This window comes from Phoxinus phoxinus (genome assembly GCF_949152265.1).
Source record: "Phoxinus phoxinus genome assembly, chromosome: 12".
In the NCBI taxonomy this organism is placed as follows: Eukaryota; Metazoa; Chordata; class Actinopteri; order Cypriniformes; family Leuciscidae; genus Phoxinus; species Phoxinus phoxinus.
The window spans coordinates 32,197,856-32,225,779 of NC_136887.1; the positions used below are offsets into that span (position 1 = coordinate 32,197,856).

At 37.6% G+C, this 27,924-nt stretch overlaps 1 protein-coding gene across 1 annotated transcript; it reads left to right on the forward strand.

The window, feature by feature from the left end:
* The first annotated feature begins 46 nt into the window (after positions 1-46).
* On the forward strand, positions 47-27,702 carry ndst1a (N-deacetylase/N-sulfotransferase (heparan glucosaminyl) 1a). Its single transcript, XM_079629833.1, has 16 exons — positions 47-323; positions 12,892-13,724; positions 14,852-14,980; positions 15,056-15,391; positions 16,213-16,300; positions 16,581-16,735; positions 16,862-17,047; positions 18,417-18,545; positions 20,124-20,306; positions 20,646-20,742; positions 21,405-21,528; positions 21,606-21,780; positions 22,185-22,355; positions 22,430-22,539; positions 22,678-22,780; positions 25,728-27,702. Exons 2-16 carry the CDS (start codon positions 13,206-13,208, stop codon positions 25,845-25,847), a joined length of 2,625 nt encoding a protein of 874 aa, XP_079485959.1. The 5' UTR covers positions 47-323; positions 12,892-13,205; the 3' UTR covers positions 25,848-27,702.
* The last annotated feature ends 222 nt before the right edge of the window (positions 27,703-27,924 follow it).

The following is a 27,924-nucleotide window of genomic DNA, read 5'->3' on the forward strand; positions in this document are numbered from 1 at the left end:
TCATTTAGTGTCTATATATGACCCATTAATGTGAGTGTGTGTGTGTGTGTGTGTGTGTGTGTGTGTGTGTCGCCCTCTATCGCCGAATGGTTGTAAAGCATCAGTTCAGCGCACATGTTTCACTCAGCTGGTGTGTCTCTGCGCTCGAGACGCGCTCCGGACCGGAGGAGAACCGGAGTCACCGGACAGCCGAATTTCCCGGAACACCGTGAGAACAGCGTCACTGTCACGAGCGTTTCTCCGGGTGAGCGGTGAAGGAGTGACGCAGGACACGCGCTCGGACGCGTTTAGCAACGCTTCTTCTTCTGCTGTGTGAGAATCAGGTGAGAGGAAATCTGCTGCATGTTCTGACACTAAACAACGGCCTTATGTAAAGACTCTGTGCATTAGACACCTATACTGTACACCGCACCTGTTGTTAGTGCATCATTCAGTGTTCAGGATGTTTACACTCCTGTTTAGTACGTTGTTCTGTAGTTTGGTAAATCATAGTGGATGTATGAAGTCAGTTCCCCTCAGATTTTTGTGTAGCCCAAACAATACTTTCTTTCTGGACTCTTTCTGTTGCCTATTTGTGATGATGTATTTCCGCTGTGGTAAATCATGGTGTATTTGATGTTTTACTGTAGCCTACATCATCTTAAGCATTCATGTGTCTTCAAACAGTCCTGATTGAATAACTCTTCACATGATAAATGGCTTTATTGGGGTTAATTTAAATGTGTGTGAAATCTGATTTACAGTAGATTCACTGGACAATCACATGACAGAGAAAAATTAAAATGGAAAAAAACTGAATCTGGAAAAAAATAAAACCGATTTCATACACTCTTCATTATTCAGGATCTTGTACACGGCTCATCTGTGTTATAGCTAAAGATCACTGATTGTACAGTGAAATCTATTTAGTAATGTATGGTTTTTGATTTTGAGTGTATTGAATCTACAGTCTGTAAACACTCAAAAAGCAAACCATGTGACACAGTTTCATGTCATTTGTAAGGCTTCTGTTCTGGTAAAAAGTGCATTGTTTTCACTTCAGCCATGTTTCTTTACACTTGTGAGGGCAGAGTCTTTGAAGAACGGTATACTAAAACATGGGAAATGAGTTTTGAGGACTCTTTGTTTGAAAGACTCTTGAATCCGCTGAATCATGTTCTTGATTTGAATCTACTCATATCAGCAGGTATGAGTAATTACCATAACCATAATTACCATAACCATACTCAAATTCTTGAGTTAGGTTAGGTTGAGTGGTTGGTTTGGGTTTGGCTTCAGCAAATATCACCTCTGTATAAAGAAAACATTCAGTGTGTGTGTTTGTTTGTGTGTGTGTGTGTTTGCACGTGACCCATGAACTCCTTCCATTTCACAGCTGTCGTGTAGCGTAAAGTTTATTTTTAGCTGCACTGACGCCTGTTGTGTCTTTTCTTGATATTTTTGTGGATCTTCAGAGCTGATTGGTCGATTTGTCTCTTCAGTCCTGATTGATTAGTTGATCGGTTGTGTTTCCAGTGGCATCAGAGTCAGAGAGATTCAGTCTGATCAGATCAGTCCTGACAGGGCTGCACGAGTAATTGAAATAAAACAGATATCGTGAAAATAAGGCTGTAATTTTACAGTTGTAATGTCAAAATAAAATTACTATTATATTATTTTTCTTAAATACATCTGACTGTCTGTACAAAGAGTCACATGATCAGTGACACAGAAATAGAGCACTGAAATAAATTTTTCATAACATTATTTTTATTTTAAATTATTCAAACGCGGTCTGTTTCCTTTTATGACTTGTGTATTTCACAGTGAAATTTTACAATTTAATAATTTAATTTGTTTAATAATTTATTAAATTCTTTTAGTAGTAATTTTTTATTTGTACAGCCATATTGATAATAAAAAAAGCACCGCAAACCTGGAATTTATTTTTAAATTCTATTTTAAATCACAATTTTTATCAGAAAATTGCAATTAGATTTTTTTCCTTAAATTGTGCAGCCCTATAATTTTTTGTTTAAAAATGCACAAAACCCCATTTAAACTGACTGCAGTGCACAGCGCAAATTAGGCATCATTTTTTATTTAATTACATAATTTTGGGGGGTTGGTAATTTAATGAATGACTTTGTGCATGTGCATCATCATTTTTTGTCTCCTCTTTATGATAAAGTGGCCCATAAAGCAACCGTGTGTATGTTTCAGAAAGTGTCTGTAGTTCTGCTGTAGTCGTTGTTGAGATGGAGATTATGATCGTCCTGCAGATCGTGAGCTTCTTTAACCCTTTAAATCACTGCTGCATAATGAGTTACCATCTGTGTTGAAATACAAACACTGGCATTTGTCAGGACGCAACAAACCGTTTATTTATTTTGTCCTGAGGAGAGGCAGGTTGGCAGCTGTCGTTTGGCAGAGAGTGATGGATTGTGGGTAATTTGACTCTGAAATCTTCATCTGCTCAGTGGGGTCTCATTTTGGAAGATGTCATCACTCAAACTGTTTGCCCTTAAGGTGAGCAGGAGGAACCCCAACACACACACACACACACATACACACACACACACACACACACACACACACACACACACACACACACACACACACACACACACACACACACACACAAACGTGTGTGTATATATATACACACATATCTGTCTGTACAGAAGGCTTCAAAAGTTTGTGGCTGCAATTAATTTGGCATCTTTCTGATTAGTCATATATTGATAAATACAACTTTGCTTATGTCCATAGGTAGATACTAGATAGATAGGTAGAGAGAGAGACGGAAGGAGTGAGAAATGTGTTTGTGTGTGTATGTATACAGTAAATACACACAGTATGAGTTTAGAGAGAGATTTATTTCATTGTTGTTTTGCGTCCTTTTTTATTTATATTAAAATTTTTAGTTCTGTTTTTAATTGTAAAATGTCTATGTTTTTGCATATTTTTGGCATGAAGTAAACATTTAGCGTATCATTCTGAACGTGTCATTTTGCACTGCCTCAGTATTGTTGTCTTTTTGTTGTCAAAATTAAGCAAGTTTTTGCTTTAAAAAATATCTGCCAATGGAATAAAAAAAAAATAGAAACTAGATTTTTTTCTTACCCCATTGACAGATCTTGTTATAAGCATAAACTCATTTCATTTTTATCAATTTTCAAGACTAAAACACTGGTCGGGTCCGTGTAATGTGTGTGTTGGAGCGGCACAGAACAGACATTAATCAATCTGTCGGGCAGGTAGAGAGAGAGAGAGAGGGAGTGAAGGAGAGGATCATGGGAGATGTGTGTCTTCTGCAGAGCTCATTCATCATGCAGTGCCTTGTGGGATATGTGAGGTTACGTGTGTTGTACGTCTCACATCAGAGAGCAGGACGTTACACGCTCGCTTACACACGGATGGCTGATATCTCTCTTTCTCACTCCTTCTGCCTGACTGACACATTCCCCGCTGATATATCCTGTCAGTGTCACCGTGAGTCTGTTTTCAGTCGATATTGATGTTATTGTTTTGAAAATGATTTTTTTGAATAGCTTTATTAAAGGCCTGTAAATCCTGCAAAGTCCTGTGTTGACATGTTTCCTCTTCAGACATGAAGCTGGGCTGGACTTTCAGAGACTTCCTTAGTTAATAAATGGACAATAAATAAAATAAAATAATAAAAATTAAAAATAAAAATAAAATAAAATCCGTTTACTACTGTAAAGCCACTTTGAAACAATCTACATTGTTAAAAGCGCTATATAAATGAAGATGACAATAGATTTTAGTTTGTCTTATATAAGTAAAATTACAATATTAATATTTTTGGCTGTATTAATTTGTCCATTTTCAAATGTTAAACCATCAAGCCCCCAACAGTCCGTTTATAAGCACTTATCATTACAAGTTTAAGAAGTTTTTCCAAATGCTCATTAAAGCGACCCAAACTTAGATGATTTCATATGCGGCAGTATATGCTGTGATTCGATTTATAGTGAAGCCATATCATTATTTTTGAATGGTTTAGTTAGAAATCGTTAGATTTCAGAAATGCGTTTGTATCCCTGTCATGAAGCCCAAGAGCAGTCGAAACACAATTTAAGGAAGAGAACCATTATTGACAATTTGTTGATAACCGAGGGTTTCTTACCTAATGGTTTTACTGCAATGGAACCCAAGCCCCGCCCCTTATGAATATTTGCATATAATTACCGTCACTTAATGTAATGGTACATCACTGAAGTTGTGTTTAGTCAGCGACACTACAGCCTGGAGTAAGTAAAGTAATTTCAGAGCCAACAGGTCAGAGGTCACCACACTTGAACTTTACTAGTCAGCAAAAGACAAAAATTGGCGTGAGGGCGGGGCAACCTGTCACTCACATGGGATTAACCAATAGCAAACCACCACCATCCAATCAATTCCTCATAGACAAAAAAAATCAAGCCCCGCATTACATTTTTTTTCTTGTTTGTTAAGCCGTTTCACTCGGTTACGTCACAACAGAGAAGAAAAGCATTGCAACGTTTAATGCTTCTGAAGGGAATATGAAGTGCACTTTTACTCAAGACTGTCCTGCTCTCAGAGGTGTCAGACGACGGGATCATGTTACATCATCTGACCCGTTATGAGCTCTCGGCCAATCCAGATGCAGGCTTGGAATCATATTTAGGTGAGAGGTCACAGGGCACAAGAATCATCTACCGTCCGGCTCAAATCACCAGCGTGTGTGTGTGTGTGTGTGTGTGTGTGTGTGTGTGTGTCGATCTCATTACCCACGTGCCCTGTCAGTTAAAGAGCAGTCAGGTCAGTCGTCTTGATGGTCTCGTGTGCTCACTGTGAGTTTCACGACCCCTGTTGAGGTTCCTTAAATGTCAACATGTTCCTCTATAGTTTTTTTTGTTGTGTTTGTCAACTTTATGTCCATGTAGTTTTTATTAATTATTTCAAGTTTAGTTATTTTAGTACATCACATTAAACTAAAAGATGAGAAAAGTTGCCTTGGCAATAAAATGGGTTTATGTAAAAAAACAAATATATATATATATATATATATATATATATATATATATTTATTTATTTATTTTATTATTATTATTTTTTTATTATTGCAGTTAACGTTTATTTAATTTCAAGTGACAAATAGATTTATGATTTTAGTTTTAGTTAACCATAATAACCCTGATATAGTGAAGCTTTTATTTCACGTCATACTAACATCAGCGAGAATGAGAAATGAAAGATGTCCCGAAATGTCTTTGCCTGAAGTTTCTCTTTCATAACTCAGGAGGGGTTTCACTTATGTATTAAGACTAAACTGAGTTGCTCTTGGATGCATTTAATGAGAAACGTTTGAGTTCATAGCGAGATCTCTGACTTTTGATTGCGTAGAAACACCTGAGAAGCAGGAGACTGGAGCTTTCGCTTTCGGTAATGGAATAAAAATATAAATATTACATGGAAATCTTGCATAAAAATGAAAAAAGTCCTTGGAAACTGAAATAAGTTTAAGTTGACGTAGCTAAATTATTACAATGAACTGAAATAAAAAATAGTGCTATATAGAAATATATATAAAAAACAAGCACAATAAAATTACTACAACTTGAAATCAAATTAAAATATAAACAAACTAATTCAAAATGAATTCTGTATATAAACAATACTAAAATTACACTGTCATTTAACATACATTAAAATAAATTGAGGTGCAAATTATGTAGCCTAAGTTTTTTTTTCTTTGTGCGTGTGTGTGTGTGTGTGTGTAAGCCTGAAGCACATTGTTGTCGACTCAGCAGAGAAAAGCGTGACATGACCTGTTGATCTGGAATAAAAGACTAGATGTTTCACTAGTTCTGATTGGCTTTATATCAAAACCAATGAGCTGTCTAGGCAGTATTTGAAGACATCGGTGCTTCTTGCTACTTTTTGGTGAATTTCAAGGAAACCAATGGGGCTCAATTTGACCCAACAACACTAAAGCTGTACCCAGTTTTTAACAGGAGTTAAATAATGGATAATCAATATAAAACTTCTCTCTCTAGCATGTTTATTTGACCAGCTTATAAATGGCTTCCATTTGTTTTGTTGTGGTGCCACTTCTGTGTGTTAGTGTGTTTAGGAATGATTTGCTCATATGGTTTGAAATTAAAGAGTCGTTCACTTCTTGCTCGTTTTCCATCTGAGGGATTCGGTTTTTCAACTCTAGATTGTGCCTAAAGCTGTTGTTCAGCACAAACACAGAGCTCTTATGATCTCGAGTAAAATCAATCCCGTACAGTCATCGGTGAACACGTGTAATAACGTCCGTCTCGGCGGGGCTCATTATCTCATACTAAGCTGAGGTCATTACTGCCCTCTGTGTTTAATGGGTCTCACACACTTCGTTATGAGGTTTCACTCACTGAAAGTGTTTGACCACAGGCACAGACCTTTAAAAAGCAGTTGACCGAGTTCTTCACTGGCTTTTTTATTGCATATATGTGTGCATGCTGTTCAAAACTTTGGAGTCGGTACATTTAAAATATATATTTTTTTAAAGAAGTCTCTTCTGCTCACCAAGTGTGCTTTTATTTGGTCAAAAATACAGTAATGTTGTGAAATATTATTACAATTTAAAATAACTGATTTCTCTATATTTTGAAATGTTATTTATTCCTGTGATGCAAAGCTTCAGTGTCACATGATCCTTCAGAAATCATTCTAATATGCTGATTTGCAGCTCAAGAAACTTATTATTATCATTATTTAATTATATTCTAGGATTCTTTGATATAGAAATTTAAAAGAACAGCATTAATTTAAAATGTTTAGTCACTTTTGATCACTTAAATGCATCCTTGCTGAATAAAAGCATTAATTCCTTAAAAAAAAACGTATCACTCCAAACATTTGAACGCCGGTAGTGTGTATACTGTATGTAATATCTGCAAATATTGATATTATTTATTTAAATAAAAAGTTTGAGTGAAGGGTTTAAAAGCAAAAATGTTAAAGCAAAATGCATTTTTGTTAAAACGCACAAATTATAGTGATGCACTGAAATTAATTTTAATCCCAAAAATCCTGAAGAAATGCTTTCTGTTTAGATTACATTTTCTTTCTCTTCTGAAAGCACAAATAGCATTTTCAACTGAGTATTTTAGTTGGCCTAAATTTAGCTGGATCCCTGATGAATTCTCTGAATAGATGTGTGTTGTTTGAGTTGTAAAGTTGTTTCATTCGTTCTTCTGAAGTGGGACGGCTGTTCTAGGTGGAGGAACTTGCGAGTGGATTTTTACTCAATTAAAAAGTGCTTTGTGGATATTTACTTTATTTTTCTCTGGTGTTCAATCACATTTCTAGTCAGTCATGTCAAATTTAACTATAGCACTTTTTCAAAGCAGCTTAAAAATCATGATGTTAATGTTTATTATATCATAACTTCATTCCTTATAGTCACTTTTTGCAGATTAGAGCTGGACGATAAAAATACTTACATTTTTAGACGATAAATTAGCTATTTATTGAGCTATAGTTAAGATTTGCTGTATAGTAAAATACTGCATGTGTATATATATATATGTATGTATGTGTGTGTGGATATACTTAACTATATATGTAGAGCTGGGAGATAATATACTTAAAAAAAAGTGATTGACAGCATGTCATAGACGTTGCGTTTTATAGTCCCCCCTTCTAATATATTAAAGGATATGAAGTTTTTAAAAATATTTAATAATAATATTGTTAGTGACAAGGCCACCTGTAGATTTTGCTGCTGTACTTCTGTTCATCAATGAGACGAGCTTTTGTCATCAGGTGATGTTGATGTCAAATAACTCAATGTTGGCAGATAAATTGGCCTGATAAGTCGTAATGGATTTGATTTTTAGATTATAGATTGATAGAATTCAGTTATTTTTCACCCATTAACTTTAAATCATCTGTGTCTTCGATGCACTGCTGATTTGAAGGCATGTAACTGCAGATCTGATTGAGGTTGTTTTCTGTGATGGGTTTAGGCGAGAAAATAATATACAGTTTGTCCATTAAAAAAAAACATTGTGTGTGTCTATGGAAAGTCCTCATAAAACACGGAAACCCACCGTGTGTGTGTGTGTGTGTGTGTGTGTGTTCATGTGTGTTTGTCACATGTGTCCTGACAGCTGCTGAATGATTGATGTGGTGATTTGTGCTTGATGTCCATCTGCTGTAGGATCACACATGTACAGACAGTTGTCTCGCCTCCTGGACTCGTTCGTTTCCTTTCCTTATTCACTGAATAAAAACTGATCAGGTCATATCATCGTCAGTGGAAAATCTGACCCACGCGACATCAAACACGACCACACTCGCTCCCGAGATCCAAATCTCTATAGCATGTTTCATGAGAACTTACCTTTCCGCACATGTCTGATGTTCTTCCAGTTTTTCGATGCATTAACCAGGAAAACGGATGTATGGCATCAGTCATCTTACAGATCTCTCAATCAAAACGGCTCGGATGCTTTACTGTACAACTCTGCTTTATAGACTTTAAAGATAAAATGTAAAGATTTAAAATATAAATTTTTACCTTGATTAGATTTAAAAGTGGCATTTTCTAAAGCACATGTGGCGCTTGCCAGCGCAGAACTCAATGGGATGTGGATCATTACCAGTAAGATGCTTCAAAGTGCTTGCTACATATGTTTATAATTTCACATGTCCCTAATCAGAAAAAAAACATGTAGTTCATATTATCATAAACACCATAAAAGCACTCTTCAAGAACTGATTATATTGGTAAGAATCAAATTCTCTGATCATGGCCAGCGCCGACACACCTGCTCAGAGCAACTGAAGTGATTATTGACTGAGTCTCTTAGTTGTGATTGCAGTTGACGTCTGGATTGCGATTGCTGTTGTTAAATGCAGGGCTGAGTGAACCGGCTCGTCATTGTGTTCAGAGAAACCCACAAACCCCGGAGCTGCCAAACGTGATAAATGAGCAGCCGCTCTGCCCTTCAGGTCTCCCATTGGCTGTCTCCAGGGGAATCTGCGCTGTTTGTTCCTGTAGCATATCCAATAAAATAAACACGTGTGTGTGTGTGTGTGTGTGTGTGTGTGTGTGTGTGTGTGTGTGTGTGTGTGTGTGTGTGTGTGTGTGTGTGTGTGTGTGTGTGTGTGTGTGTGTGTGTGTGTGTGTGTGTGTGTGTGTGTGTGTGTGTCGATGGGGTTGAATTAAGCGTGCTGTGTTCGCGTGAGGTGTGTCGTACACGGCCTGAGGTGTTACTGTTAATTCTCTCATCATGGATGTGTCACTCATGATTGTGTTCCCGCTGATGATGCCTGATGACCTCGTCCTCTCGAGCGGCTCTCTGGGGTTCTGCTTCAATCATCAATCCCACTTCTCACTTCATAATGGAAGTCTTTTATGTCAGGGATCCGTCACAGTCAGAATGCTGTTCCCAGAATGAGGTCATGAGGCGGAATATGGGTTAGATGGTAATGTTCAGAAGAACAGGTTTATTCATTTCATATTTAATGGGAAGTGAGAGAAGAATTGAGATATTGCAGGGTAACGGGAACTATCCAGTGTTGGAATCTGCTGAGAGAATTCAAGAACTAGAGTTCTCGAGAGATCTACAATTTAGAGTTTTTGAGTTCTCTTTTGCTGTATTTTTAACATGATTGAAGTCAGAGTTGACTTGGGCGCCCAAGGCTCATCGATGCTCGAGGACAATGAAGGCTATCCCGTCTGGTCCGAGCCAACAGAAGGTCTACTAGTCTGTGACACAATTTGAATGATGGTTATTGGAGGAATGTGTCACAAAAGTTGATCACACTGAAGCTAAATGATACTCAAGTAATGGTAGGAGTCAAAGTTGACAGTAACTTTAATCCACTCTTTTTTAGCCCGCTGAGAACGATAGGCGCTCTGCTGAAAACGCCTAGCTGTGGACGCTTGAGAGCGCTTTGGCAGTTGAGACGCTTTGCTTGTTATGATACGGAATATCCGCGAAAGTGTTACTAGTATCTCATTTCACACATATTTTGTTTCTGTGTTGAGTCTATATTAAAATGTCGATACAATGTAACGTATTTTCTCTGGCTCTTGTTTTAAATAATTTTGTTCCGTTATTGTGCTTGTTGTTGTATTCTGCTGACGTTGTACAAGCAGAATGTGGCGGTTGGTCGGTGTGGTGTTAGTCCCGCCCCTCCTCCACTGTGATTGGTCGGTTGGGTAAAGTGACAGTGATGAGCGCTGCGTTTTACCCAAAGTTGAACATTCCTCAACTCTCGGCGACCGGTAAAAAACGCTGAGCGCTTCAGCGTGAAAAAAAACGCTCAGCGCCTCGCTACACTCATTGCAGTTTTTTTTTTACGCGGAGCTCCCATTGAAAACAATTTAAAAAATACGCCAGCCATGTGAAAAAACGCTTTGGTGAACACGAGGCCTCTAAAACAGATTTATGAACCAGCCCATGTAATTAAAGTAGAATTTTCATTCACAGTTTCCATTGTGAGTTCCAAAATTCTCGTCTGGAGTTCCAAAATAGATTTCTCATCTGCAGTTGTAGATTTCATCAGAATCCCGCAGTGAACTCTGGTTGAATCCAGGCCGATTGAGTCCCTGCGAAGGTCTCCATTCTGTCACACCGTTTCCACGGCCTTCATGCAGCGTTTCCATGGAGAGCTGGCGGTTGCTACGGAGCGTCGTTTGTTAAGTGTCAGTGTGGGGCTGCGTGAGGATTCCTGGTGACCCGAGGGTTCGGCTGGCCCCTTCTCACAATGGGCCGACCCGTTCCAGAGTCCCAGCGCTGCTTTTGTTGCCACACTCATATATCAAATGCATTCTCCTGCCAGCGGCTCCAACAATGCTTCTCAAACTCTCACACACTCACATCAAAGGCCCAGTGGGGACGTTCTGTGAGTTCGACACATGCAAGTGCTGCAAAATGAGAACAACTTCTGTTCTGTGTGTGTGTGCACTTGTATCTTAATTCTCCTGTCTGTCTGAATGAGAAAAATCGTAATTTCTCAATTTTTTTAAATAAATGTCAGTGATTGGTTACGACGCTAAACCAAAATATTGAATTAATTGTTAAGTTCTAATGTGCATTTTATTATGCATGGTCATTTGGTAACACTTTACAGTAAGGTCCCATGTTAGTGAATGCATTAGCTAATACTATCCAGGAACAACTGTTCATTGTTAGTTCATGTCAGCTCAGGGCCATTAAAATAATATTAACAGACTTTTTATTTGACTAGAGAATGATTCAATTATGAAATTGTCAGTATTTTTCATGTTTACTAATACTTGACTAATGTTAACAAATTGAACCTTATTGTAAATGTTAGTTTTTCTGTTGGATTTTGCTGTAAAAAATGTTTTGATTACATTAAATTACTAACTAAAAAGCTGCAAACCCTGTAAGCACACTTACTTGTGTGCTAAATACACTGCAGTTTTTATCAAACAGAATTAATATAGTCTACATCAGACATGTGTGGCGAGTTGCAACACATCACAAATTAATTGCTCTTTATAATCAACATAACTTGATGGGTCGGAAAATGCTGGGTCGTTTCAACCCAATTTTGGGTCAAATATGGACAAACCCAAACGTTGTAACTGAAATGTAACCCAATGGCTGGGTTTGTCCATATTTGACCCAAAATTAGGTTGAAACAACCCAGCATTTTTTTGAGTGGTTTATGAAACACACCAACTTGTTTTATTCACCTAGTCGTTCTTCAATCAAATGAATTTACTTAAATATCATGAATTTATTACATTGAGTATTTATTAGTTTTTTATTTAAATAAGATTCTGGCTATTAGAGCATCTCATGTCCAGCTAATCCAAGCCATCTTCTGTTCCTGATCATAACACGTTCATCCATTGACGTGCAGCTTTGTGTGCATCTTGATCATTTGTTTTCATGGACTGACTGCATCTGAAACTTCTCTGAGTTTGTGGATGAATCTGATGGGTATTTTTAAACCCACTGAGAATCAGGACACAATTTCACAGTCCCGTTGAAGCACGCCCTGTCAAAAGACAGTGTGAAATCTATGCAAATTCAGCCCAAATAGTTCCTGAAACCCAGCGAGAACAAACCCATCAGTCCACAGCGCCCCACCGCCGTCCAGAACCGCTTCACTCCTGCTGCGTGTGTGAACTCACTGTCTCTAATCTGACTCTGATAGTCCTCCTCATGCCCTGAGCGCGGTGTCATCGCCACCAGAGGTGTGTGTGTGTGTGTGTTCTCCTCTCAGTAACTCAAACACACACACACACACTCATGATTTATCTTCTTCCAATGAGGGAATCTTCCTTATCAGGGTGGTCACACAAAAATCTGTTTTTCTCCTTTATTCGTGTGTGTGTGTGTGTGTGTGTGTAATGTATAACAATTATGATTAATTCAAAAACATGTTTTACTTATTATTATTTTAATGTTTTATTATTATTTAAGAAAAATTATGAGTATTATTTAAGAAAATATTAAACAAAATAATAAATAACTATTGTAATATTATTTTACTGTTCATATCATTTTATTATTAATATAATAATAATAATATCATTATTATTAATATGTAATAATAATATTATTATTTAAAAATTAAACAAAATGAGCAATATTTCTATTGTAATATTTCACCATAAAATAAAATGAGTATTCAATAATTAGATTTTACAGCACAACTATGTGGAGCAGCATTTACTGAGACACTGGATCATGAGCTGCTCACATGTACAATGAACTCAGCGCATATAATAATTAAAATTCAGCCTTTGTGATCTGATAATCTCACTAAGTTGATTTCGGTCTTGCTTTAATTGTTTGGCCCTGATTCTAGTTACATTTTACAAAATTATGATTCTTTCTCTTAATTTTTTTCCTGACATATTTGTCTCTTTCATGTGTGCAGGTGTCCACTGGGATCCATAGCAATGATTGTCGGTGAATCACAGCAGGGCCGGCCCCCGTCATTGGTCAGCTGTCCGTGACCAATCAAGAGTCTCAGAGTGAGCAAGAGGGCGGAGCCAGTCCGATGATGGACAGACAAATCATCCACTCAAGTTTAGAGCCCCGCCCCCTCTCTCCACCTCAGCAATGGTCACATAGAAGCACAGAGACATTTCTGTGTCATGTTCCTCTCGCTTTACTTCCCCAACAGAACGTGAACATGTAGATTGAACTTCAGTTTTCCTTCTTTTAGCTGTTTGTTTGTTTATTTGTGGGATGCCCAGCGTGCTCCGCCTGCGCCGTCTCGTTCGCCAGGTGCCGCTACAGACCAGCTTCATCTTCCTCTTCTTCCTCTGCGTTCTCAGCGTGTTTCTCTCTTCCTACTTCCTGTACGCTGTCAAACGAGAGCTCGAACCGTCGGTCACAGCAGGGCATGCAGCGGATGACCTCTACGTGACCTCTTCTCGACCACTCCCCTTTCTTGCTGGAGTGGGCGGGACGCTGCCATACGATGGCTATCGGTCGGATCCGGTGGTGTTGGTGTTCGTGGAGAGTCAGTATTCGCAGCTCGGCCAGGAGATCGTGGCCATCCTGGAGTCTGCGCGATTCCGGTACCGGATGGAAATTTCTCCTGGAAAAGGGGACATGCCCACGTTAACGGATGGACAGCGGGGCCACTTTGTGCTGATTGTGTATGAAAACATCCTGAAGTACGTGAACATGGACGCCTGGAATAGGGAATTACTGGACAGATACTGTATCGAGTTTGGAGTTGGGATTATCGGCTTCTTTAAGGTAAGCGACTCTATATCAGTTTCACACACTCGCTCATCAGCGTTACTATGGAATTCCAAAGCTGCCAAAACGATAAAAAAAACCCCCATAAATATATGAATAAATGTAAAAAAAAACAATAATAAACAAGTATTTATACTATTATTTCCTTATTTATGTATAATTGTATTTTTTTCCACATTGATTTATTTTTTCATTTATATTTGTTTATTGTTTTGGCAGCTTCGGAATTCCATACATTTCAACTTCCTAGTTCCTACTTGGAAAAGTGCATTGTTGTAACCAGTGAAATCATAAAACATGGAGAAAGTGAATCAATAGTCTCAAAACCACAGGCGACAAATCTAAGATGTAAGATGTAAGATATAGGCTTCTGGAAATTTCAGCCGAAACAGTTATTTTTGGTTTCAGGCCAAAATGTTTTTTTTTTTAGAGGGCCGAAATCAGTGATTGAAATGGATGTTCAATTAGCACTTCTCCAATGGTACATTTTGACAGTGTTCAGGGTCTGTTTGGTGCTCACAACGTAGATAGAGTTAAACATGTCGGACACATTTTGACAGTGTTCAGTAGGGAAGGGCTATGATTACTGGTAATCGAGATTAATCGCATCCAAAGTTTGTGTTTAAATAATATATGTATGTGTACTGTGTATGAATATTTTGTATATATAAATACACACATATGCATATATATATTTAAGAACTATTTATTTATACATCATTTATATTATATATAAATATAAATATTTTATATATAAAACACATTTTTCTTAAATATATACATGCATATGTGTGTATTTATATATACAAAATAATTATACAGTACACATACATATATTATTTAAACACAAACTTTTATTTTGGATGCGATTAATTGTAGCCCATCCCTAGGGTCTATTTCTTGCTCACAACGTAGATAAGACATAAACATTTATTCTTGATTATAATATTCCAAAATCTGCAAAGCTAACAGTAGTTTTGCTGTTTTCATTATACATTATTTTCTCTGAGTGTCGTGCCGTGGTGGTCGGAGATGGCGAGTATCAATATATCCCACATCTGACTTTGGATGGAAGCAGCATGTGTATCAGATCATCTGATGTCACTTCCTGTCTGTCCCGTTAGGCCAATGAGAACAGTCTGTTGAGTGCGCAGCTGAAAGGATTTCCTCTGTTCCTGCACTCCAACCTGGGACTGAAGGACTGCACGGTCAACCCCAAATCCCCTCTGCTCCATGTCACTCGAGCACAGCAGGTCAGACGAGGTTTCAACGCTCATCCGCTGAAGTTTAACACAAATAAAGCCTTCTTCTCTGTGTCTCTGTGTCAGGTGGTCCGCGGTCCTCTTCCCGGGGATGATTGGACCGTCTTCCTGTCCAATCACTCCACCTACGAGCCGGTTCTGCTGGCCAAAACCCGTTCTGCGGAGAGCGCTGGGCTTCTGCACACCTCTGTGGTGCAAGATCTCGGGCTTCACGACGGGATCCAGAGGGTTCTGTTCGGACACAACCTCTCCTTCTGGCTCCACAAGCTGGTGTTCGTGGACGCCGTGTCCTTCCTCACTGCTAACAGACTGTCCCTGTCCCTGGACCGCTTCATACTGGTGGACATCGATGACATATTTGTGGGCAAGGAAGGGACCAGGATGAAGGTGTCGGATGTGAAGGTGCGTTAAAGAGATCGACTCAAACATCTGCTGTTTGCCACTGTTATTAGAAGAACGTGTGGGAAAAAGCATGGAAACTAAGGGAAGATGGAGAGAATGGATTTGGGAAATCACAAACCAGCTGGATTCTAAAGCTAAATATTATCCAGTGTGTATTTTTATAGCAGTATATATTTTTCATGCAACACAAAAAAAAGATATCTGGAACAATCTTATGAAAATATGTCCGGATCATGTTTGCGTGTGTGTGTTTACTCTGCTGTAGTTTAGGGACAAAATCATCTTCAGATTGGAGAGAAATATATGTGAACCTGGACCACAAAACCAGTCACATGGGTCAATCTTTTCGAAATTGAGATTTATACATCATCTGAAAGCTGAATAAATAAGCTTTCCATTGATGTATGGTTTGTTATGATAGGACAATATTTGGTTGAGATATGACTATTTGAAAATCTGGAATTTTGAGGGAGCAAAAAAATGGAAATATTGAGAAAATCTCCTTTAAAGTTGTGCATTTATGTTCACGATTGTGCAGCATTCACTCACAAAAATACATGTTTTATATATTTACGGTAGGAAATTTACTAAATATCTTCATGGAACATGATCTTAATATCCTAATGATTTTTGCCATAAAAGAAAAAGCTATAATTTTGACCCATACAATGTATTGTTGGCTATGGCCACAGATATACCCGTGCGACTCGTGACTGGTTCTGTGATCCAGGGTCACATATTTGGAAAAAAACGCTATTTCATGTGTAAATGAATTATGTGTTGGTTCATCAATATCATAAATGGTGTGTGTATCTACTCAGGCGTTGGTTGAAACTCAGAATGAGCTGCGGAGGTCGATTCCAGACTTCACCTTTAACCTGGGCTTCTCAGGGAAGTTCTTCCATGCAGGTGAAAACTGCACAACATCATGTGATGTGATGCTGAAAATTCAGCTTTTGGATAAATTACATTTTGCAATATATTACAATAGTAAATAGTTATGTTAAATTGGAATAATATTTCACAATATTACAAATTTTACTGTATTTTTGATCACATAAATGCAGCTTCTGTGAGCAGAAGAGACTTCTTTCAAAAAAAAAAAAAAAATCATAATTATTCCAAACTTTTGACGTGTGTGCGTGTGCGCGCGCGTGTGTGTGTGTGTGTGTGTGTGTGTGTGTGTCAGGTACTGATGAGGAGGATCTGGGTGATGATCTGCTGCTGTCATACGTTCATGAGTTCTGGTGGTTTCCTCACATGTGGAGTCACATACAGCCACACCGCTTCCATAACCAGAGTGTGTTAGCGGAGCAGATGAGCCTGAACCGACGCTTCGCTGAGGTGACACACACACACACACACACACACACACACACACACACACACACACACACACACACACAGGTCTGGAGGGTTTTATTCCTCTGTCAGTTTCTGACTGTCATTCTGTTTGATTTTGTCCTGTAGAATCACTCTATCCCGACTCATCTGGGTTACGCAGTGGCTCCTCATCACTCCGGTGTGTATCCCGTCCACATCCAGCTGTACGAGGCCTGGAAGCGCGTATGGGATATCAGAGTGACCAGCACTGAGGAGTATCCGCATCTCAAACCCGCTCGGTTCAGACGCGGCTTCATTCACCGCGGCATCAGAGTGAGTGTGTGTGTGTGTTAGTGAGCTCTGCTCATTAATATAAACCCTCATTATGTTTGTTCATATGTGTCAGCAAATGAACAGTTGAATTGATAAATTGACACTAACAACTGCATACGACTGTCACATTTTGCCCTCAGTGACATTTAGATCTTCACATTGTTATGAAGAGTGACAGCGAGAGCTTTTACTCTCCACTTACTCATCATGGTAGAATGAGTGAATAATGAATGATGTTATTCAACCACACAGAACAAATGACCTGCAAACATTTGGAGGAAAAAATATCAAAATAAAAATGTAATTTTGTAATTATAAAATAAAATAAACAAAATTATATGAATATTTTATAATTAGGAATTTATTCATTATAAATTATAAAATAAATAAATTAAACATGTAATAATTATAAAGTAATTTATAAAATATAACTTTTGAAACATATAATAATTTGAAACAATTATAAAATATAAAGTTATTTGGAATTATTTAATACATACTTGTATATAAGAACTGAAATAATTATAAAATGATTGGGTTTCCCAGTGCTAATAAACATGAATAATTTTGTAATTATAAAATCATTATGAAATAATTTTCATAGTTACTTCATATGTAATAATTATTTTATAATCATGAAATAATATAATAATAAATGATAAAATAACTGAATGCAATGATTATACAATAACTATAAAATGTAAAATAAATAAATAATTACAGATATAAAAAATATCTAAAAATAATTATTAAATGTTAAATAATTGTTACAGACTTTATTCATCCTTCAGAGCTCAGCTCAAATCCGATCCGATTATTGTTCATGTTCAGCTCCCGTATAACTCGTAAACGTTCTCAGTCGTTTGTCAGAGATGGTGTAAAGTTTTCAAGTCATCACTCACGACACAAGACCAGATTCATAAGCCCTGTTACTATCAAAGAAAGGTGTTTGTGTCATGCAAAGACCAAAAATTAACAATATTGGCCCCTGAACCAAGCGTGAAAGCAGTCCGCTTCTCCGCTGACCACGTCTCCGTTGTGCTTTATTTCAGGAGCAGATTAATATTCTGCTCGCTCTCTTTCTTGGGTTTCATAATGAGATTGAGCTCCTGAGTTCAGTGTGAGATGTTATGAATATTACATTAGCTCACGTCTATTTATTCCCTCCGTGAGACAGGCGCTGTACTGCATGAGTGTGAGCCACACACACACACACACACACACACACACACACACACACACACACACACACACACACACACACACACACACACACACACACACACACACACACACACACATTAAGTCAGGCAGGCAGTGTGTGAATGCAGAACCGATTGGGCGTCACATTTGTGTGTGTTTCCATCAGGTCCTGCCCAGGCAGACGTGTGGTCTGTTCACACACACCATCTTTCACAAGGACTATCCCGGCGGGCCACAGGAGCTGGAGCGAATCATTGACGGAGGAGAGCTGTTCCTCACCGTCCTGCTCAACCCCGTCAGTCTCTCTACTTACACATCAACTAACTGTGCGCTTATTGTCAGTGCGACTGGGATATATAGCCGTAAAAATGTTAATCCTTTTCAGCATGTTGATGACATTCAGTAAACTAAATTAAACCCAGATTTATGGGTGTTTACATTTTTTTAGGTTCCCAATCAAAAATGTTTAATACTCACAGTAAAATACACTAATAATGTTAGTAAAATTAATCAAGGCATGTTTTTGATAATTGAATTCAAGAAAGACTGATATCAGGGTTCGTACAAGGTGCTTGAATTTGACTTTTTGAAATTGAAGTCCTGGAAAACCCTTGAAAACAGCCATATTTACTAAGAGGTCCTTGAAAAGTGCTTTACTTATTTAAATACAATATATATAAAATTATTTTTTTTCGCAAAAACACAAATACAATCTTTTCAAGCCAAGTTAACACTGCAGTCCGTCTGATAAACCCCCATCAGACCATTTCTGGATATGTACGATATGTTTCTGGATATATAAAATATTATTTATTGAGCAATAATAGCCATTATAAACGTTGTATTTAATATATATTATTAAATATGTTGTAAGTTGTATTTTGGATACCATATATCTGTAATTTGCATTTAAAAAATCCTATAGATATTGTTTGATAAGTGCGATCTCTAATTGTAGTCCTTGAAAACCAAATAAGTAGGGCTTGAAAAGTCCTTTAAAGTCCTGGAATATCTTTTTACAGTATCTGTACGAACCCTGTGATCTGTCATATTTTTTATTTATCCAAACAAATGACCTGAAGAAGTTTTGAAGGAAAAATATTGTGTTTTCCTGTGCTTATCAACTTAAATAATATTTGTTTAATTACTAATAAATAAATGACTATAAAATGATTATGAAATAATACTATATATTTGTTTCAGACTTCATTATTCATAACATACATTCATGAGCCGTTTAAACTTTCACACTGTCCTGTTGTCGACAGACTCGGATGTTTTAAGAAATTAAACATATGGTACAAAGACCTCTTATATATCAATAGATTATGTATGAAATTTAAACATTTACTTTTTTTTTTGAGTGACAAACAAATCGCAGTATCGGAGTTTTAAATTGAAATGGGCAGTTTGAACGGATTCATAGAAACAAATAAATTTTAAGAGAAATTACACCTTTTTTATTAAAAAAAATTTCTTATGAGAGATGCTATTAAACTTTCTCTGAACACTTTCATAAGAGTCACGAGACAAGATCATGAAACTAGTTAAACACGTGGTACCAGTCAGCTAATTAAACATGCAATGTTTATATAGCACTTTAATATGTTGTGTTTATGTATGGCTGCTACCTGGGCCAAGTGATCTCAATGGATCTCAATGAGACTTCCTGGTAAAATAAAGGCTAAAAAAAATGTAATAAGGTCATGTGACCACAATGTAGCGTCCTATTGTTTTATCATCGCATGCTGTTGACATACTAATTTACAGTGATGCATGATCACAGACCGTATAGAATATATTTGGTGCAGAATATTCCAAGTGGAGCCTTAAAATAGGTTTGATTGGCTGAAGAAGTGTCTTTCTTTCTCAGATTAGCATATTCATGACTCACCTGTCAAACTACGGGAATGACCGGCTGGGCTTGTACACCTTCAAGCGGCTGCTGAACTTCCTGCTCACGTGGACTCATCTGAAACTGCAGACGCTTCCTCCACCGCAGCTCGCCGAGAAATACTTCCACCTGTTCCCGTCTGACGCCGAGCCGCTCTGGCAGGTCTGTGGCAATGCAGATTCATTCATGAAGGAGGATTTCAGAGTACAAATATAAATCTGCTCAACTCTAGAAACATGACGTAAAACAAGATCTATGATCAAATTAAAAACTGATGCACAATGCAGGATCACAGTTGGAAAACGCAAACTTTTTCAAATGAAAATAGTCACAGTCTAGACACGATGAACGCATACAAACTGCATTTGGAACGTGTGATTGGAAACATGCTTCGTTCTCATTTGCAGTTCCTAACACTTTTCTCAGTTCTCCTGTCAGTCGCTCAGTCTAATCATAACTCTGTCTCACTGAAACCTCTCAGCTGTGTGATCTTGTGTTCAGGACCCCTGTGAGGATAAAAGACACAAGGACATTTGGTCAAAAGAGAAAACCTGCGACCGCTTCCCAAAGCTGCTGCTCATCGGCCCTCAGAAGACTGGTGAGGGGCAACAGCGCCATCCCATGGACACAGACAGATCCTGTCAGAATCAAACCTGTTTACACACTACAGTGTGAATAATGAATGCAATATAAAATAGATATATATTGGCACAAAAATTTGTTTTTTGCTTAACTGCTTTAAAATGGCTTTTTGGTCACTTTTAAAAAATTACACATACAGCAAGAAAATATAATTTGACTCACGCTGGCCTATCACTCGAAGCACAAATCCATCATTCTGTCTTTGTAAATGCCTGTGTTAAAAAAGCATGTTCGGGCGTTTAATAAAGCAGGTTTCTGTAGCTGATATCCAACTTCTGGGGCTTGGGGTTTTCCTTCACTTTTAATTTGTAGCTGCTGCTCGAATGGTGCCTTGGTAAACTTGTTGGTAATCAAACATACAATATCTGTACTCTCCATAATTAAAGGGATGGCTCACCCCAAAAAAATCTGTCATCATTTACTCACGCACAAGTTGTTCCAAACCTGTATGTTTTTCTTCTTCTGCTAAACACAAAAGAAGATATTTAGAAGAATATGGTTAACCGAACAGTTGTTTGGACCCATTGACTTGCATAGAATGGAGGAAAATACAATGGTAGTCAATGGGGTCCAAACAACTGTTCAGCATGGTACATTTTCTCTTTCTTTGCTTTTCAGGAGCAACGGCTCTCTATTTATTTCTGGGGATGCACTCTGATCTGACCAGTAATTCCCCCAGTAAAGAGACGTTCGAGGAGATTCAGTTCTTCAGCGGACACAACTATCACAGAGGCATCGACTGGTGAGCAACAAACGTCCCACGCGCTGTTCATCTTCACACTGGTAGAGTCTGTGTATTCATTTCTGTCTCTCCTGCAGGTATATGGAGTATTTCCCCCTCCCGTCCAACAGCAGCTCTGATTATTATTTTGAAAAAGGTGCCAATTATTTTGATTCGGTTGTTGCCCCGTCCAGAGCCGCAGCGCTGCTGCCCAGAGCTAAAGTCATCACGGTCCTCAGTGATCCTGCGGACCGAGCGTTCGCCTGGTACCAGGTGCCTATACACCACTCATTTACCATAGGTTTACTATGGTAACCAACCATTTAGCTGTGGTATTTGTAGTAAAATGGTAGTAATCACAATTAAAATTGTCCTGTATGAAAATTCAATGTTTTTGTGTGGCATCAGTATTTTTATATAACCATGAATTTTATATAACCACTTAAAATCATGATACCTTACTTATTGTACAGTGATGATTATATAGTATCAACATTTCCATGACGAACGTGGTTTGTACTTTAGTCACCTTAGTTTATTTTTATTTTGTCTATAAAATAAAATAAATTACAGTTTAAACCTTCAATGTAGACTAACAATTCATTATTATTTAAAATGTACAAAATTATTTAAAATAAATCAAATTGGGCTCAAAATAATAAATTTTTTCTCTTCAGCATCAGAGAGCTCATGCTGACCCCGCGGCCCTGAAATACTCGTTCCATGATGTCATTACCGCATCCCACAATGCACCTGTGAAGCTGCAGATTGTGCAGAAGCGCTGCCTGGCTCCAGGGTGGTACGCCACACACCTCAAGCGCTGGCTCGAACACTACCACCACAGTCAGGTCTGTGTGTGTATGACTGTATGTTCTAATAATGTGCTTTTCTTTATCATATTTCATGCGTTACGCCCTCACAGATTCTGGTTGTGGACGGTCAGAGGTTGAAAACAGATCCAGCTTCAGTCATGGAGAAGATCCAGACGTTCCTGGGTTTGGAGAATCGAGTCGACTATCACAAAATACTGGCGTGAGTTTGAGCATGAACGTGACTGCCAAAATACATATATATTTATAAGCTACAGTCATGTGGGACGTTTTGATAACCTTTCTACACTTCATGTCTGTCTTGAGAATTTCCTCACATTAACTAAATGATGTTTTGCAGGTTTGACCCAAAGAAAGGCTTCTGGTGTCAACTACTGGACGGGGGACAGACTAAGTGTTTAGGGAAGAGTAAAGGACAAAGATACATGGACATGGACACACAGGTACCACACACACACACACACGCCTAAACGCCAGCACAATCTAGTCAAGTTAAGTCAAATTTAGTTGTTTACCGCTTTTCACAATACACATAATTTTAAAGCAGCTTTACAGAAAGTCGTACTGTCTATAATGTCTTAGTGCTTTACCATAGAGCAAGTTTTAACGTTTAGTTATGACGATATAAAACGATTATACAAGAGATCCTAGATCTAGCTCTATTGCATAATAGTGTTGTCTAACACAGGGGTTTTCAAAGTGGGGGCCGCCAGGGGGCGCCAGGGGGGCCGCAGCTAGTTGGAAGAAGAAAAAAAAGAAAAGAAAAGAAAAAAAAAGTTACAAAAAATTATATTATTTTGAGAATTGTTATGAAATAGCATTATAATAATTTGTCGCATAGCCTATCTGAACATTATACTTTTAATGCTAATCTTTTAGAGATATGGAGACCGGCCAATCAGTCTGACATATGCCAATTTTATGCCGGTCAAATGCACTCTAGCGTCGCATGATTAACATCGCGCAACATCAGCATCACACGTGCACACGGAACACACATGTAGGAAACCTCGTGAATTACGGCCGTTTCACACCGCAAGCGTGAGCAATTAAAGTGAAAGCACACTTTAGATGGACAAAATAAATATGATTTCACACAAAAAGTGCCTAAAATGCACATTATTTGCATGTCTAGTGTGTTTTAACAAGAACTGGACTATAGGCTATGTCAGAAAAGAAAATCAAGACTCAAAAATATATATATTTATGAAATTTACCCATTTAAACATGTTTTTATTATTCAGTTTGGGTAAAACTATATGGTGTTTTATAAAAAAAATATATAGAAAATAAATATTTGTGCGTGCTGTAAAGTGGTTAGAAAAAATAAAATCGGAATCGGCTAAAATCTGTATCGGAAGGTCAAACTCAATGAAAAATCGCAATCGGCCCAGAAAATTGTAATCGGTGCATCTCTATAAAATTTCTGATTGACTGGTATCAAACACCATCACATAATCTGATGTTAACAGATGTTTTATTTATTCATTTCTACATTTGCCGTAGTATTGTCGATGGGTTTAATAACACATCCTGCAAAAGGGGGGCTGAAAACTTGTGGTATTTGGGGGGCCTTGTCATGGAAAAGTTTGGGAACCCCTGTTCTAACACATTTATCAGCGCCGCAGAAACTCGGGCACATGTCTGTGTGTTCAAAGGCAATTGAGAGATTTTAATATTGGTCAGTAATGTTCTATTAAAAGATTGAAATATTGGTGGTCAGTGTTGCTATTTTAAGATATTTAAATATTGTTTAGTTTTATTCTTAAGAAATTTAAATATCAGTTACATTTGTTCTATTAAGAGGCTTAAATGTCGGTCAGTTTTTTTTTTAAAGCAAGGTTAAGTGATTCTCAAAACGTATTAATGAATATAAGATTGGATGTCACCGGTGAAAAGTCTGATGCTCAGACACGAATTATTATTTAATTTAAGCATTTAAGTCATATTTCAGTGGCTGCTCCCAGACTGTGGACTGCGTTACCTTTTAGTATTAGATTTGCTCCATCCATGTCTGTTTTTAAATCTAGGCTAAATAATTTTTATTTTATTTTAGACCATATGCTAATAAAAAAATAAAAGTTTTTTTCATTGTGTTTTGTTTTTGTGTTTTTATTGCCTATTGTATTGATGTAAAGCACACTGGTCAACTGGTGTTGTGTTTAGTAGTGCTATAGAAATAAAATAGACATTGACATTTAAGCAACAACGTTGAGAAATATAGTGTATGGCTCCAATTATGGTATAGATTTTGGTCATATTGCCTGTATCTCCTGTCCAGCTTATTAACTTTTTTCAGTCATTGTACTGAAATATTGCATTTTAAATATCGCATTTTGTACTGAAATATTGCACATTATACTACAGGGCCGTTGAATGCTTGAATCTGATTGGTTGACGAACGTTCTGAGGTGTGCAATTATATTCAGGGAACCGCATGGCTAAAGTAGTTCCGGCAGGTCTTAACCGTATTACAGTTCCATATCATTGCGCGTAGTTAACTGTAATAACGGAAAAATAGGATACAATTCATAAAAAGAAAAACTGCAGCCCCATGCACTCGATCTGCAATTTCCAATGTCTAACTTCACAATCAATGGAAATATGCAGTTTAATTTTAATAAATAAAGTATATATAGTCCTATATATAATCAATAGAAAATTAAACCGAATATTTCAATAAATTGATAGTCCTGCTGCAGATAATATAACTAATAAATAAATATTGATTGGCCTATACTTGTTAAAAGGGCTTTGTGTTTCATTTATTAGGCTAGTCGTCACTAATAGAAAAAAAGAATGAACGAATTAATTAAAACGAATTAAATAAATAAATAATTCTTCTTCTCTCTCTCTCATAACTGCATTAATAACTGCATAAAGCCGGGGACACACTTACTGTAAGGTCGGTTATGAATGTAATTTGATACTTATGACTGCATGCATGCGTGTTCAGCACGTTCAGTCTGTGTTCACAGCGGTGTTTAAAATCTGCTGCATTCACAGTCAGAGAATGTTTCTAGTCGTTACGTGTGTCCAGCATTAAGTGGCCTTTAGTCTGCTATCAGCGGCTCAGACCTCCGTTACTAACTCTAAAATGACGTTTTGGAATTAGCAACGGAGCATGGGTTTAGATGCGCAAGGAATTAGTCCTACATACAAGAGCGTTTTAATGACAACAACTTTACAAACGTCTTAAAATACATAATCTGAACAATATTTCGAGGTGTGGTAACTGTAGTATAAGCGGAATAATTGACTTCAGGCCGTTGCATTACCACCTCGGGTGTGCATAATTTTTCTAATAATTCAACGGCCTGTCGTCAATTATTCCTTACTTATTTTAAAAAGAAGATGTGTAAATTCACATTGACTTTTTGTCTCTGTCAGTCTCAGGTGTTTCTGAGGAACTACTACAGAGACGGGAATATCGAGCTCTCTAAACTGCTGTATAAAATGGGTCAGATTCTGCCCGGCTGGCTCCGAGAGGAACTTCTCAACATCAGGTAACAGAGTCTCTCGCCATGATGAGTGTCACAAACATCTGGAGTGCCAGAACCTCATCCGGACCGGACAACATGTGCAGGAGGAACAGTCCCGTTCTTCCGTTCATCATGGAAACAGTCAAAGCACCTGAAAATGAATTTAAAGAACTTAACTCGCTGATACTAGTATTTATGAACTAACTCATATCTGTCCTGTTATTGACCCTGGATCTGATTTCATGAAGATCGTCCCGCTGAGCAGAGACTGATGTTACAAACTTGTGAACTATTTTTTTACTCGCCAAATTTGATACAGACTCGATACAGTTTTATAAAGAAGACACAAATCAGGACAATGAACTAAGATCGACATCGGCATTGTTTTTTACATTTGTATCTAGTTCTGTTTTTGAGGGTTTGTTTGGGATATTTTTTTGGACGTCGTTTCACTCACCCTCATGTCTTTCCGAACAGAAGGACCTTCTTTCTTCTGTGATCCTCTAAGACTGACAGAAAAGTACCTGACAGTAGTGTGTATGATTTGTGCACTATATTCCAGGTCTTCAGAAGTCATGTGATGCTTTGAGTGACAAACGGACGGTTCATTCTATGAAATATCTTTTGTGAATGACATTACTGCGAGTAAATCCTTGTTTTTGGTGAACTCTCCTTTTAAATTGGCAGCTCTCGAGCTAAATAGTGCAGAAATCTTTCGTTTTTACATCAGCACAGAGACTCATTTCTAATGTAGTACAGCTCTTATAACATGAATTTACCATTTCAAGTGCCATTTAAGTGTTTCTTGTATGAGAACAGCATGTTTTTATAATGTTATCCTCATTATGGTTGAAACACAAAACTGGTGATTTTATTAGAGGGAATGTGTTATTAAAGCAATAGTTCATCCAAAAAATTTTATTCGTTTTTATATTTACTCGCCCTCGTGTCCTTCAAAACCCGTATGACTTCAGTGGAACGCAAAAGGCACAAAAATGTAGTATGAAGTCGGTCTTCTGAAGTTATATGATGTTGACACTGCAGTTCTTAAATCTCATTCACAAATGCACATGTTCAGGTTTGATGTCAGTGGATTCAACAACACTGGCTTTCATGCGTCTCAAACTGCATTTCCCCCTTAATGTTCTTGGCTTTTTTTAGATTAATTAATTATTTTTACTAGGTGTGAATTCTCTCATGCATGAAGATGAAATGAAAATGAATTGACTATGAGGCAGATGATGGAAAACAAAATCACAGATCTGTCCTTTATAGGAAATCTGTTGTGATACCATGGTAAAAACACAGTGGCGTTATCAGTGTGTGTGTGTGTGTGTGTGTGTGTGTGTGTGTGTGTGTGTGTGTGTGTGTGTGTGTGTGTGTGTGTGTGTGTGTGTGTGTGTGTGTGTGTGTGTGTGTGTGTGTGTGTGTGTGTGTGTGTGTGAGAGAAAGAGATCTTCAGATGGTGTTGTTGCTATGGTTACACATTTCCTCATCTCCTAAATGTGTTTTATGAGTTTAATTACATTCAGATTGTGTTTTGGTTTAAAAAGCTCCTCAGAGAGTTTTAGATTATTAATGCGAGTTTCTCTTATAAGCGTAATTTCCAATGAGGTGGGTTTCTTGAAACCTTCAGCTATGGCCAGGGACTTTATTTGTTGCTTTAGAAAGCTTATTTAAATTTCATGACACATTAGTAATAATGTATAACAATGCTGTAGTACATGTGATCAACCACATGGTGGCAGCAGAAGCATCAGCTATCGTGAGTGTTTGAGGTTTGTGACCATCTGAAGAACTTGTAATGTGAAACTGTCCCATGTTTAACATGATTCCCTGCTGGAAAACCCCGGTTACAACCATCATAAATCCCGTTTACAAGGAAAATAACGTTTTAATAGTCATTCTAATTCTGAGAATAATAAGTCCATACCACAAGTATAACGATGAGGAACGATACGGTTTAAAACACTTTCAGAGCTTTTTTTTTTTTTTTTTTTTTCAGCTAATGATGATAAAAACACTGACAGCCAATCAGAATCCACCCAACCCACTGAAGTGTCCCTGAAACCTGCAGCATTATTCATTGAGGTGATGTCATTTCC

Bases quoted from the DNA above. Each gene is read 5' to 3' on its own strand.
- ndst1a (XM_079629833.1), top strand. From the start codon at position 13,206: ATGCCCAGCGTGCTCCGCCTGCGCCGTCTCGTTCGCCAGGTGCCGCTA. The intron at 13,725-14,851 runs GTAAGCGACTCT...CTGTCCCGTTAG, and splicing joins GGATTATCGGCTTCTTTAAG to GCCAATGAGAACAGTCTGTT. The intron at 20,743-21,404 runs GTGAGGGGCAAC...TTTGCTTTTCAG, and splicing joins CATCGGCCCTCAGAAGACTG to GAGCAACGGCTCTCTATTTA.